Source organism: Rhipicephalus microplus, chromosome 1 (genome assembly GCF_043290135.1).
Source record: "Rhipicephalus microplus isolate Deutch F79 chromosome 1, USDA_Rmic, whole genome shotgun sequence".
Lineage (NCBI taxonomy): Eukaryota > Metazoa > Arthropoda > Arachnida > Ixodida > Ixodidae > Rhipicephalus > Rhipicephalus microplus.
This window is the reverse complement of record NC_134700.1, coordinates 131,538,863-131,551,638: the sequence shown is the minus strand read 5'-3', so window position 1 is coordinate 131,551,638 and position 12,776 is coordinate 131,538,863. Positions and strand designations below refer to the sequence as shown.

General features: G+C 42.7%; 1 protein-coding gene across 1 annotated transcript in view; it reads left to right on the top strand.

Annotated features, from left to right (window-relative positions):
- The first annotated feature begins 548 nt into the window (after positions 1-548).
- LOC119178466 (uncharacterized) overlaps positions 549-12,776 on the top strand; it is a 39,431-nt gene continuing 27,203 nt past the window's right edge. Inside the window, exons 1-4 of the mRNA XM_037429674.2 lie at positions 549-720; positions 3,189-3,567; positions 5,393-5,613; positions 11,545-11,881. Of these exons, the coding sequence (XP_037285571.2) occupies positions 576-720; positions 3,189-3,567; positions 5,393-5,613; positions 11,545-11,881 (1,082 nt within the window). The 5' untranslated portion in view covers positions 549-575. The remainder of the gene's footprint in view (positions 721-3,188; positions 3,568-5,392; positions 5,614-11,544; positions 11,882-12,776) is intronic.

The following is a 12,776-nucleotide window of genomic DNA, read 5'->3' as shown; positions in this document are numbered from 1 at the left end:
ACACTATTATGACCAGCTCTACCACCTCGCAATTTGGAGCGTTATGTTTAGCTTGAAAAATTCTTTTAAACGTTGGCGAGCTTTAGTTTCAGCGCGTAGCAGGGCCTTTGAAGCTTTATAACAGTATTAGTTGCAAACGTAGGATTCGCGCGGCATTTTATGATAGATGGTGTGTTGAAAAGCCACTTTGCGCACCTTTAGCACTCAAGAAAGCAGCTTTTAAGCTATAAATCAGGTTTTTTTTTATAAATGTATAGATATAAGAGGCAAACTCCGGGATAATGCTCTTAGACAATGCGACACAGCAACGCTCTTCGACGTCGAGGATCATGAACAAGGCGAATGAAAAAATGTATAGCGGAATAAAGAGAAAACAGCTGGTAGAATAGAGCGTCCGTGTTTTTATTCGTGACGTAATTTGCTAACGCTGTATTACATTGCACTGCTGCTCCCGAGAATTCTTGTCATTATTTTCCTCACAGAACACAATAAGAAAACAATAAGCAGTCAGCAGAGTTCTTGACAAGAGCGATAAGGCTGCGTTTTTACGTGTCCTTCGTACAAGCTACTGAGCGATGATGGCTTCATGGGCACGTTTCATCACACGCCATCACTTGTGGCTGGGACCTTCGCAAGAGAAGAACTATTGGAAAATAACAGCCATGAAAGTAGCTATTTTGACCATTCTCATCGCTGCTTCCTGCACTGCGGATTTAAACGGTGTGTACGCTGTGTGCGTTTACTGTGTACTGTGCATACCTGAGTGAAATGAAGTATTTTTAAGATGCACTGTCCCCTACCCTCCAATGCACGTCTATAGCTTTGCTTACGCCACGTTATAATATCGCGTTGCTACGCTTAAGTCTCAAATTTTTCCATAGCAATCATTTATGCAACTGCATATGTCATTTGTTAAAACACGACAATACAGATATAGCAGCAGACTAACACGCACCACGGATTTTGAGTATTAAAAATGCTTATCGTGCATTAACTTCAAATATCGAAATGTAGCTCAGCGCGAGGTACTAGATGCCTTCCTAGGAATATTTGAGTTCATATTTAAAACAAGGTACAACAATGGCAATGCTTCATAATGTAGCTTATGGAACAACAATGCTCTCCCACTATATTCTTTAACTTCTACAAAGTTTGAGTTTTCAATGCACACGGCTGAAACCGATCCTTTTAGGATGAGGAATTTTCACATTGTTACATATTTCTACCTGTTTATTTTATTCAGCAGCACGGCCTGCATTAGTCTGCATAACAAATATTCTATTGGAAGTGGCTATAGAGAAAGCATGTTACAATAAAACGTGATCAATTCCTTTACCCTAAAAATGGGTATACACTAAAGTGAAAAGCACCTTTTCAAAAATAGTTCGATGTTATTTGCACAATGAGTAAGAGTTTGCGCAATGTCTACTGCTGAATGTTGGTAATACAATTATTCGATGCGCCCGCACACACGTTGACCACCAGTAGAACATTTACATTGCGACAACTAACGTCAGTAACCAAGCTTAAAGTTTTCTGGTAGGTAAACAGTTAACATAAATCTTGCGCCAGTATAGTACAAACAAGCACACATTGAACTCTATACTGCTAATGCACTCATAAAAGTCGTTGTCATTTGAGGAGAGAAACGGCTTGGTGTGCGCTCTTTTTTAATTGGGTAACTGAAACTTGAACCATAGCTCGGTATACTCACTCATGAGTACACTCACTCACACACACTCACACTTATTTGAACGAAATGAGTGTGAGTATTGATGAGTGTTCATGAGTGTGAGTATGAATGAGTATGAACGTGAGTGAGCACTCCGAGTGTGATTAGAAGTGAGTATGAACGTGAGTGACTACTCCGAGGGTAAGTAGAAGTGAGTATGAACATGAGTGAGTACTCAGAGTGTGAGTAGAAGTGAGTAAGAACGTGAGTACTCATGAGTGTACGTAGGAGTATGAACGTGAGTGAGTACTCCGAGGGTGAGCAGGAGTGAGTATGAACGCGAGTGAGTACTCATGAGTGTGAGTAGAAGTGAGTGTCATTAGGCATGAGTATGAACGTGAGTGAGTACACCGAGTGAAAGTAGTCATGAGTATGAATGTGAGTGAGTACTCGCAAGTGTGAGTTGACGTGAGTGAGCACTCAGAGTGTGAGTAGTCATGAGTGTAAACGTAAGAAATTCTACATGAGGGTGATCGAGTAGGCGTGCGTGTGAACGTGAATGAGTGCACCTTAGTGTGAAGAGTCGTGAGCATGATGGTGAGTGAATACTTTTGAGTGTGAATAGACGTGAGTTTGAACGTAAGTGAGCACTAATTAGGTATAGTAGGCGTGAGCATGAATGTTGGGTAATATTCATGAGTATGGGTAGATATCCGTGATTCCTAATGACCAACGGTTATCTTGCCTTTACGTGCCCTTCACAACGGCATTTCTGCTTCATTTCGACTATAATGTCCTGAACACTACACCATACTGCGTGAACTAGCGTGAACTAGCACGTATAGCGGGCTGCTGCCACGTCGGGACAGATAGGCCTAACCTGTACGCCCCGCCGTGGGCTCGTTAGACTTCCTATAGCTGCATCCTTAATTCTGTACTGCATACAGTGACTGGTAGTATTTTCTTTCTCATAAAATTTCCCACAATTCACAATTCAAACACGCCTTTTTTTTTAAACTGTGTTACATATAAAACTGACCATAAACTAACAGTACACATACCTTTCTCATGTAAGAACGTAACGCTGCCATATTCCCAGTTCCTCCAACTCGCAACGACTATTGCCAAACTGCCCCATGTCACTGCTTTTGAGACTTCTGTTGCATCATACGTATACACACTTAAGAGTAACTTTTTCTCTCACTCTTTTTTGTTAATATGTATAAATCAATAAATCAATAAAATTAAACAAAAACAAATAAATAGTTGAATTTTCAACGTGTAATCACGATTGTCGGACTTACCATGGCCCCATAATGATCTCTTTTTTCCGTCATATCTTTTTGCACACTATAAAATATATTGAGACCAAGCGAACCACACTGCTTGCAGTTGCTGCCCCCAACGGAGATTGCTGAAAAGGATGGAATTAAACTACTTTTTGCGGCCATTGCTTACTAGCTGTCTTCAGTCCACACAGCTCTGCGATAACCTTTCCTCTTTATTTCCTCTCCAGAACAAGACCTTTATAGTTGTTCTGATGAACGACAACCTAGTAGGAATTCGCTTCTGGACCGAGCCTTGGAAAGATATATTTCTTCTGGACTAGTGATGAACGTGTCTATTCCCGACTTCAACGAAACTGTAGTCGTCGGCCACAAGAAGTACGCTTTGCAGTTCTACAACGCAGCTATACTGGGCTTGCATTCCGTTCAAAGAATAGGCTGCAACTACTTTGAAGCAATGTGGAAACGAAAGGTGCAAGTCCGAGTGGCTGTCCAGTTGCAAGGACTGAAGGCTACAGTCTCTGTTCGGCACAAAGGCTGGGCTGGATATACGAAGGTTACCATTTCAATCTATCTACCGGAGCTTCTATTCATCGCCGAAATCAGTGAGTAAGTCGGCGATTTTTGCTATAGTGAAGACATCCGCGTAGCTTGACACCCAGTAAATGCATATATTGCAAATTGCAAAATAATATCTAATTCAACAGAAGCCTTTTTACTGATGAATGGATGATGATACCTTATCTATAGTCTAGAAAAACGCGACTAGCGCGTGATGGGCTGCTCCTACTGATCGCTTAAAGAAATTTTTTCATCACAATGGTGTAAGGTAATGTGCCAAATAAGTCTGCCGGGATGGTACACTGATTACAGAGCTCGGCTGCCGACCCGAACGACATGGATTTCAATCGAACGCCACACTCGCATATTCGGGGGGGGGGGGGTAAAATGCTAGAAGTTCTTGTACTTAGACAGAAGGGGACGCTAAAGAAGTCAAAAAAGTTTCCATATCTGGAAATATCGCGTACGATATCTCCTTGTAGTATCGCGATTTTGGTACGTACAACGCTATGCGATATTATTTTTTCGTTTGTTGATAGATTCATGAAAGCTTTCTGGTGTTTGTTGTTTATTGGGAACCTCAGACACAGAAAATCATGTTCATTGTAGTGTACAGCCTAATTGTTTTATCTTATAGCTAAACAGACTGGAGGAAAAGGACACACGGAGATTCAGCCTCCTGACAACCTAGGCGAGAATATTTTTAAATTGTCGCGGGTGTAAGACTTCGCCCACAATATTACAAAATAATGCATAGATCACATCCTTGGCTCCCATACGCGTGATTTCGGGATTTAAAAATCCCTGCCCAACACTGCGAAAAGATTGTTACCCAGAGAATCTCAAACGGGTGCCCACACCTGCTTGCAGAGATCGTAGTGAAAGCCAAAGTGCATTTCGCGAAACTCCTGCTAAAAGCGAGTGTGGGCCCTGGGCGAACGCGTTCATGCCATTGCCACGTCGACGTTGCGAAGCCGCTTCTTCGGCTCGCCCTGTACGCTTGCATTCGATTCCAAGCGCTTTCACATCCTGGGTGCGCAGTTTATGCTCGCACTTCGTCACCCAGGCTTATTCTTGTGTCTGGGCGGCAGGACTGGCCCCGCGGACATGATTTCTATCACGGATCAGCTTTCTCACTGTTCTTGCAAAGTTTTCTCTCATTCGGGCGTTTCTACGATCTATGGCCTCCCCATGCATTAGCTGTCAGTTGAAACGGCTGCGGACGAGCAAGATGTCACGGCTACAAAGGGATGGACATCGTCTCTGAAGCGCAACCAATGGAACGAATGCTTGGGTACTACGCTGATATAGGCGTCACTAACAGTGTTGCCAATGGCATGTGCACTTTGGTACGACGTAGAATATGATGGAGCTGACAGCGAAGCCAATGGAGACCAATATCATTTTTCTAGGGAAAGGTATTTCGTTCAGCCGAGCCATATACAGATTTTGCTGTAAAAACACACATCTCAGTCCCATTAGGAGAATAAATGGCACAGGGAAGTCCGTATTCTTCGCGGGAACACTTAGAAGTTGTGTCAGAAGCTAGGCGATTAAAAAGGTTGACTATGCTGACTGGCGCACAGAATCGAACGGCGTGATACGCAGCCATGAATGTTTGAAGCACTTGGATGCCAGGTTGCACAATTAGCGATCCACAGCTGTCTTCCTCCGTATTGCACTTGGTGTAATTTATATCGATGTCTATTACACGTGTATCATATAAAAGTCCATTCGTGATCACATTGTTAGCATTTTAATGAACTTTTAGTAATGCATGAAAATATGTTTACTAAGTATCAAAAGCCCCATGGCTAAATGTAATGTGCACTGGTGATATGCAGAAATGTAGACTTTGTTCATCGATTTACAGGAATTACGAGGTGCTCCAGCTGACGCGGTTTGAAGTCGCCGGTATTGAGAAGCTCAAACTCAAATTTACCTTCCTGACGGGTGTTCTTCGAATACTAAACAAAATGAACAAACTGCAAGAATGCATTAACAGGAAGATTAATCAGAAACTGCTTACTGAACTTCCCAAGGCTATTCAAGGAATCCTAGATGAACTTGGACAGCGGCATACAGGAGAGATAGGTAAGGATTTATTTATTCTGGAAAAGCAAGTCGCGAAAATTGACAACCAGTTCGTAGAGTAAAATCAAATTAAGTATATAGAACGAATCAATTATGAAAAGCTTTGGCAGATTTTAGGTTTCTTGGGAATTGAAAATGTGGGAAGCGTGAGAATGAAAGGGAGTGTGTTGTTTTTTTTTTATTAGGCGCAGTGTTTGTCAAACTACCGATATAATACTCAAACAATGTACACCATTTTTGTTAAATAGACTTTCTACACAGCTTTAAGCGTTAGCACCCCCAATTACAGTGACGATTATCTGTGCGCAATGATGGTTTTGAAGACAACAAGCTAGCAAATTGATGAAATTTATCATCATTACTATTTCTTGTAGGATGAAATAATATTAACGCAAGCTGTGGCTTGTCCGTGGTTGATATTTTGTTAACGACGACTGATGTTTTGGTGTTCGGTGCTTGTGTATGTTGCAATATACTTCGATGTGTCTATTTGTGCCTAAATCCCCTTTTCAGTGACCAGCGCAATTATTTTCATGACTTATTTATGAACACCGTGTAGAAGGAGTAGCTGGGCTGCCCAATTTTTGTACAGAATATTAAGTCTTTATACAAAGTGCCAAATTTACCGAGACGTAATTTTAATGCGTTAAATATAACGTCGTTTAAACATGGTCAAGCGAGGAAATGCAAAAATATAATAATTAACTATTGCGTGATTCTCCATGTGGCGTCTAAATGATGATGAGAAATATTTTCCGTTCAATGACAAACTTAAAATAAGAAATGTGCTTTGCCCAAATATCAAACGCAAAAGGCTGCATTTTCGAACCAAAAGCGAAGCTATGATAGCCAGAGACTGGTATAACGCGAGAGACCAAGATAATTTACTAGTTTTATTGTTGCCAATTCTACCACAAATATTCGCAAAATCAAAAGTGTTCCACATGCTTCAAAGTTAGCACATCCCAGTCACTGGCCGCAAGTATACGATTATAATAAAGATGTTTCACACCCCAACGCTAACCTCATAAGCAGAGGGCTTCTCACTCCCTGCGTTTGGTGCAGAGTGAAAAGCAGCGACCTTAAAAAATACCCTCGCTCTTACATGGTACCTGATAAGCCCGCTGCCATCTCGATACGCACAGTCTATTTATACGCCGCTGATCTGAGATATATGCGGAAGCTCTCAGCGCGACGCTGTCGTGCAAGCTGCTCTAACGCACAGCTGAACGGGGCAAAAGCGTAGCTGCCACTAAAATGCTGACTACACCAAGAGTAAAGCCGTTCACCAGTCCACATTGCCGAGTCTCGCATCCTCCGCGTTGTACACTGATTATCCACCACTGCGCCTGGCCATAATGCTCACCAACCTCCCTCGCAGGTCGAAGGTGCTCGACAAAAGAGTTTGTATGAAGCCAACGGCCGCGTCGGTCATCCACGGCTCAATATAGCTAGCACTTACGCGCGCATAAGCTTAACACGAATGACGAGCACTGAAATTGTAACGATTTGATATTTCGTTAAAAAGAACATGCAGAACGCACACTTTTGGGTGGAATGCGTGTCGCGTTATCACCACATAACCTGAGAAAATAAAACTGTTACGCTTTTGGATCCCGGCCTAAAGCCAAAGCTTGATGAATTATGTGCTCTACAAGTTCAAGTGAATTGATTGAACAATGTTGTTTGACAGCATATCGGGCTAGGTGCCGGCCCTAGGTCGTGTTATTTTTTCTTTGCACTTCAATTTACATTTTTTCAACGAGAGCGCGACGTTTCCAGCGACCTTAGCAATTCACTATAGTATTGTTATTTGTACCTCATAAAGCACGATGCACTGTGTTTTGCGATGAGATATTTATGGAATGTGTAATAGTAATAGCGCAAACAGGTTTGGATCTTCACTAATCATAGGTCGTTGATCATTGGTCTAATGCGTGACTTTATACAAGTATGGCTCTCGATTGCTGCGAATCGAGTACCTCAAATTTGTACGTAATGGTGTTCACCGAAAGAGGTACATGAATAAAATGTAAGGCGGGGAAAACCACCAAAGACCTGTTCTGTTTGTTATCCTGTCCAGAGGAAGAGCTAGTGGAGCATTAGGGAAGGAAAAAAATCAGAGTGATATTGGTTTCTGCATTTTCTTTTCGTTAACAAAAGTAGGCTTCTTAGATTGAGGTATGTGTTCGAAGGGCACCGAAAGGAAAACGCATCCGATGTCTAGGAAGTGATAAGTGACAACGTTTTGGGGGCCACCACACGTTGAACAGTTTGCGAAAAAGTCAATCTGTTCGTTATGATAATAGCGCACTACACTCGGCTTAAAATAATAAAACAGCACATCAGCCCATGTGTATGAGAGCGGTAAGAGCGCACTGAAGACGAACACAAATTGACAACACACGCACACAGATGACACAGCTCACGAGAACGTTTCTGAACCTAAGCATTCTTAGCCGTCAAAACATGAGAATATCTGTCGAGCAGAAGTAACAATAGCATTACTAGGCGTCATGAAGGACACCAAGAAAATCTATTTTTTTTTTTCGTCAGTGCGTTAAAAAGCTTGCTAATACACTTGTCGTGAATCTCTTCTATATAACCTGCACCTGTAATAGCGAATGTGAGCTTACTTCTTTCCACAGTTCTGCACGTGTCAAACAAAGGAAGGCAACCGCACTTTCAATGCATTGCTAGGGAGACATCTGTTTCTTTTCTATCATTGCAACGGTGCTCAGGCCACCGGTTGTTCAGCCAGCGACCAGTTTTTCTGACGTAGCTCAGACCACAAGACAGTGGAAGGCAACACTCCAAAATGTGTAGTAAGCTTCGAACATGAGACATGGTGGCCTAAGGCAGAGCTCTAGCACGGCAAAACTTTTTTCACAACTATTTCGTTGGCCGAATTCGGACGCAGACAATCTCTTAGCTGTAGCGCATCTTGAGCGGGTGACAGAATCATCGCACTTTAATACACGTGGGTAGCATCACCACTGAATCGACTATGGCGGCGACATTTTTGTCTTTCTCTGTTGATTTATCCCTATTAGGTGATTAGGTGTGTTTTTCAATGGCTTGAGCGTCGTGCTTCAAACGACATCGTTAGATACCATTGTACAATAAAAGTACTTCCTTCCGCAGGACAGGCAAGTTTTGCTGGCCTGGGTGTGTTGCAAAAGAGTTGTAGAAGACGGTTGTGGCAAGCACGTAGTCTATATTTACAAGTTATAAGCTCTGGCGAGTGAGGTTGACATCACCGTCGTCGGCGTGGTTTTTTTTTTTTTTTTGGACCATTTTCTTGATGCGAGAGTCTTGCACCATACGCATTAGTATCGCGAATTTTCTTCTAATCAGGGCACGCTCCTCCCAAGAGCCATCAATTCTGAACTTTTAGTCATTCAGTGGCACTCCATATTTCTTTGCTGCGACGAATCGTGTGACAATATGCTCTGAAGCAGCGGAAACATAATGTAGCGCTTATCCCAGCTTCGCGTTTTTCCAGCAACCGAGCTTCATTGGTGTGAAGCGACGGATGACATTGCGAAAATGTTACACGTAGAAGGACGATAGACGTAAGTCAACTTGTATATCACACTCTCACAACGCGGCTTTTAAGTGCAAGAAAGTGCAGGAATAGCCTCAACAGCAACTCTTTTTATTATAAGTATTGGCGAATCAGGATCTAGTACAGGGCCCTTATAGTAGACTCTTTGCAAGGTTGAACTCAAGAGTAGGCTTACACACCATTGAAGGTGGCAGTTGCCTAGCGCAGATTCAATACAGTTTTATATTGAACGTCAATAGCCAACATGGCAGAGTTGAACGTGATGTCTCCTTTATCTCTTGAAACCAGTGCTTTACGACATATTAATACCCTTTCCCTTTCGAGAGGACTACTAGTGGCGAGCACTCGCATGCAAACAACTGTAAATTTTTGAGGTTACGACATCACCGGCCCTTGTTTGCTTAGCCGTCTCCACTCTGTCGTGCGGCTCATCTTACTCTTGAAGTTGTCGACAAACAATACAACGGTGTCAAAAAAATAGATCGAGGTGTCACGGGTGTCCACGCTTGCTTCGTCGCTTGCTGCTACGCATCCTGAACGGAGCCGTTGCAGAAGATGCCGCCCAATGTTGACTCGGGGTGCATTGGCCGTCCATAAAAGAAAGGCTGGTTACGGTCAGTAGTTGCAAAAATCAAAAGGAAATCGGCACGTTTTCGGATCCTCGAACATTTGTAGTTCAGAATCTTTCACGTCCAACGAGGAGCTTACCTGTTCTGTGGCATGCGTCTTTGCTTTGATAGCTGAAGTTTCTTTTTTTTCGCGCCAAAGACAGGAGACCTGTGTGTGAAAAAGTACACTCTAAGGTGCAAAGTGGTCTGTGATTTTTCCTTTTGTGGAGTAACTGCGTTGCCACGACAGTTACTCTCCAAAGGATCAACAGTTCGTCTTTGAGGAAGTAACCCTCAGGGGACGAAGTGCTAGCTTTCAAAAATTTAGAGGGGTGAAATGTTGAGCTGTAAAGTTACCCTTTTATAGTTGGAACTTATTTACTACACTCCTTGCATGGCAACTGCGTAGAGACACACTGTTAGCTATGGTAAAAGTAACCATCTCGATAAAAAATCAATTCACCATAATTTCTGGTTGAATTCACGAGAAGCTGAAGCTTAACACGTGCATTTGCCTACATGTACCTGTGAATACACAGAAGAAATTTTAGTAAACAACAAAAAATTCGTGACAAGCACACATAATCCTACTTGTTGACCATTGAATCAGCAGTCATCTACGCTAACCGTTATACCACACTTTGTTACATAGTAAAGTGAAAATTACCGGAGTTATACAGGCAGGCACCGCCTGGACGCTGCGCGTTCTGCCATGTTAGTCAAAGTAGCAAGATCCCTTATTTCAGAATTTAAGCTTCAGTGCTTCGCAAGCATCTATTCGGCGATGATGTTTATCAAAATGTTAAATGCATTGAAATGTTTTTTTTCTGGGCGCGTGCTTCGAGCTTATTTGCATGCTTGATGAATGTATGTACAAATAAAAGTTGGTATGTAGGCTGACGTTGCTGCGACAAGCTTGGTCGCTTCTCATTGTACAGAACACGGTTGGTTACATTGTTCAGCGAAAATCTTGGCTTAGTGACAGAAAAACGAAAGCGTCTAAAGAAAGAGCCAAGATTATTGAGGGACTCTGGTCAATTCTGCATCACCGTGCCTACACATAAATTCAATAACTTTGGTGAATACAGGAGATAGGATAGCTTCCCTGAATACTCCGAGAGACAAGGAAAAGTACAATCTTTTATTGCAATGGATGCTGTCAAGCCGGCTTGAGGACCTCCACCCACATCATTGACAGCTGCTGAGAGCATGTTCCCAGCTGCAAGATGTGCACTTTTCTCGTGATGCTCAACTTTTTCGGTCATTGATTTACGGAAAAAGTAATTGCACAAGCATTGATTATTTTTGGCCTTTGTAGTTAAGCCCCGTGACGTTTCTTAGAAATGTCACATGTACAAAAAAATAGGAGCCCGTCCTCGAGTTTGACACTTTAATCTTTCACAACGATCGGCTAATGAGCCCACTTATTTATCAATGAAGAATGCTTCTCAATTTAGATATAGAAAAGGAAATATTCCTTACTTTATCACATGCAGTGCACCCTCAATGACGGCTATAAAAACTCGAAAACTTTACCTGCAGTAATAATGAAGAACACGTCTTTAAAAAACATCTGTCGCGATGTTGCCTGAAACAGCCAACTTATTGCACTAGTATATTATCGTGTCTGGGTGCAAGATAACACCGTCACTGCCCTCACCATGCGTTATCATTGCAACGATACTTTGCAGATTTCTACGGCACTACTTGGTACTTTATTTCATGAACTTTTTCTTATGCTTCCGTCATTTGCAGCACAATGCGCGGATTGCACTACGTTTGATTTCTATATAAGCAATGCGCTGACGAAGTTCAGCCTGGACCCTACGCCTTTGCCGAAAATCACACAACAGCTCTTTGCAAGCCTCGTTCAGGTCGAGGTTATTAATGCAACCATCCGAGGTCTGTCCAAGACGCGCCAAACTGGTGACATCGTCCTAAGGATCGACAAATATGGTGCACGCGCCCATGTTGACGTGACCGTCAAGAATCTGTCAGTGGCATTTCATGTCAGTTTCAAGACGCTGCTGACTGATTATACGGCGATCGTGAGCGTAACCATCTCAGCCAGGACACTCCTCGTGGTTATCGAGTAAGTACAGCTACTACTCATATTAACAAGAAGACAAAATAAAGGTTTTATTTCTTTCGTAACATAACAGAAAGGTAGGAAGAGCAAAATGTACCAAAGCCTGACGACAGAGGCTCCTGCTTCGTTCACAAACTTGGCTGCAGCTGACAGAATATTTGCACGATGATGCATTACCATCCTATAGTAGGTGGTCGTGGTGGTGTTGCAAAGACTGGGTTAGCCTGGCTTAAAAGACCAGCAATTGTTCTGCCACGCATCTCTTAATTTAAGGGGGTCAGTCACCAAATGTCACTAAGTACAGTGTCTCGCAGGAACGTAATCAGGATACGTTGCACGCTGTTCCTCGTCGCCGTGGGTCCTTCAGGAAAGATGGCATCTTCCAATGTCTTGTGCTTGTGACAACCTTTTTGCAAGCTGTGTATCATCCCTTTTCTTCCTCTGTCAAACTGCGGGCACAACCAAATAAAATGTTGATGTCACCGCTGTCTCCACAAACAGCACAAAAAAGGGGAAGCACCTCGCCCAGTCTTGAATCACCAAGCCAGCGTGTATGCGTAGTCGGTTCTCATCCGATGAAGTAGCGTCGCTTGTTCTCTCGAAAGTCCCTTGATTACGCATGACTGATGCAGAAACTTGTGGATCGTCCACAAGTGATTGCGTCTAGCATTCCCGTTCTTCTGGTAATTTTTAGGAGTTCTTATTTTTGGAATGCCAGTTCGCGCTTCGCGTGCAAGGGCATCGACTTTTTCATTCCCTTCGATTACAACGTGGGATGGTATCCACTGATATTGTACATTGAAGTTCTTGCCGATCAGGTGTTTAATGAGCGCCAGAGATTGTCTAGTAAATTTTTTTTCGAGGTATCCCTCGATGCAGTCGCTTTAATGCCGACTAT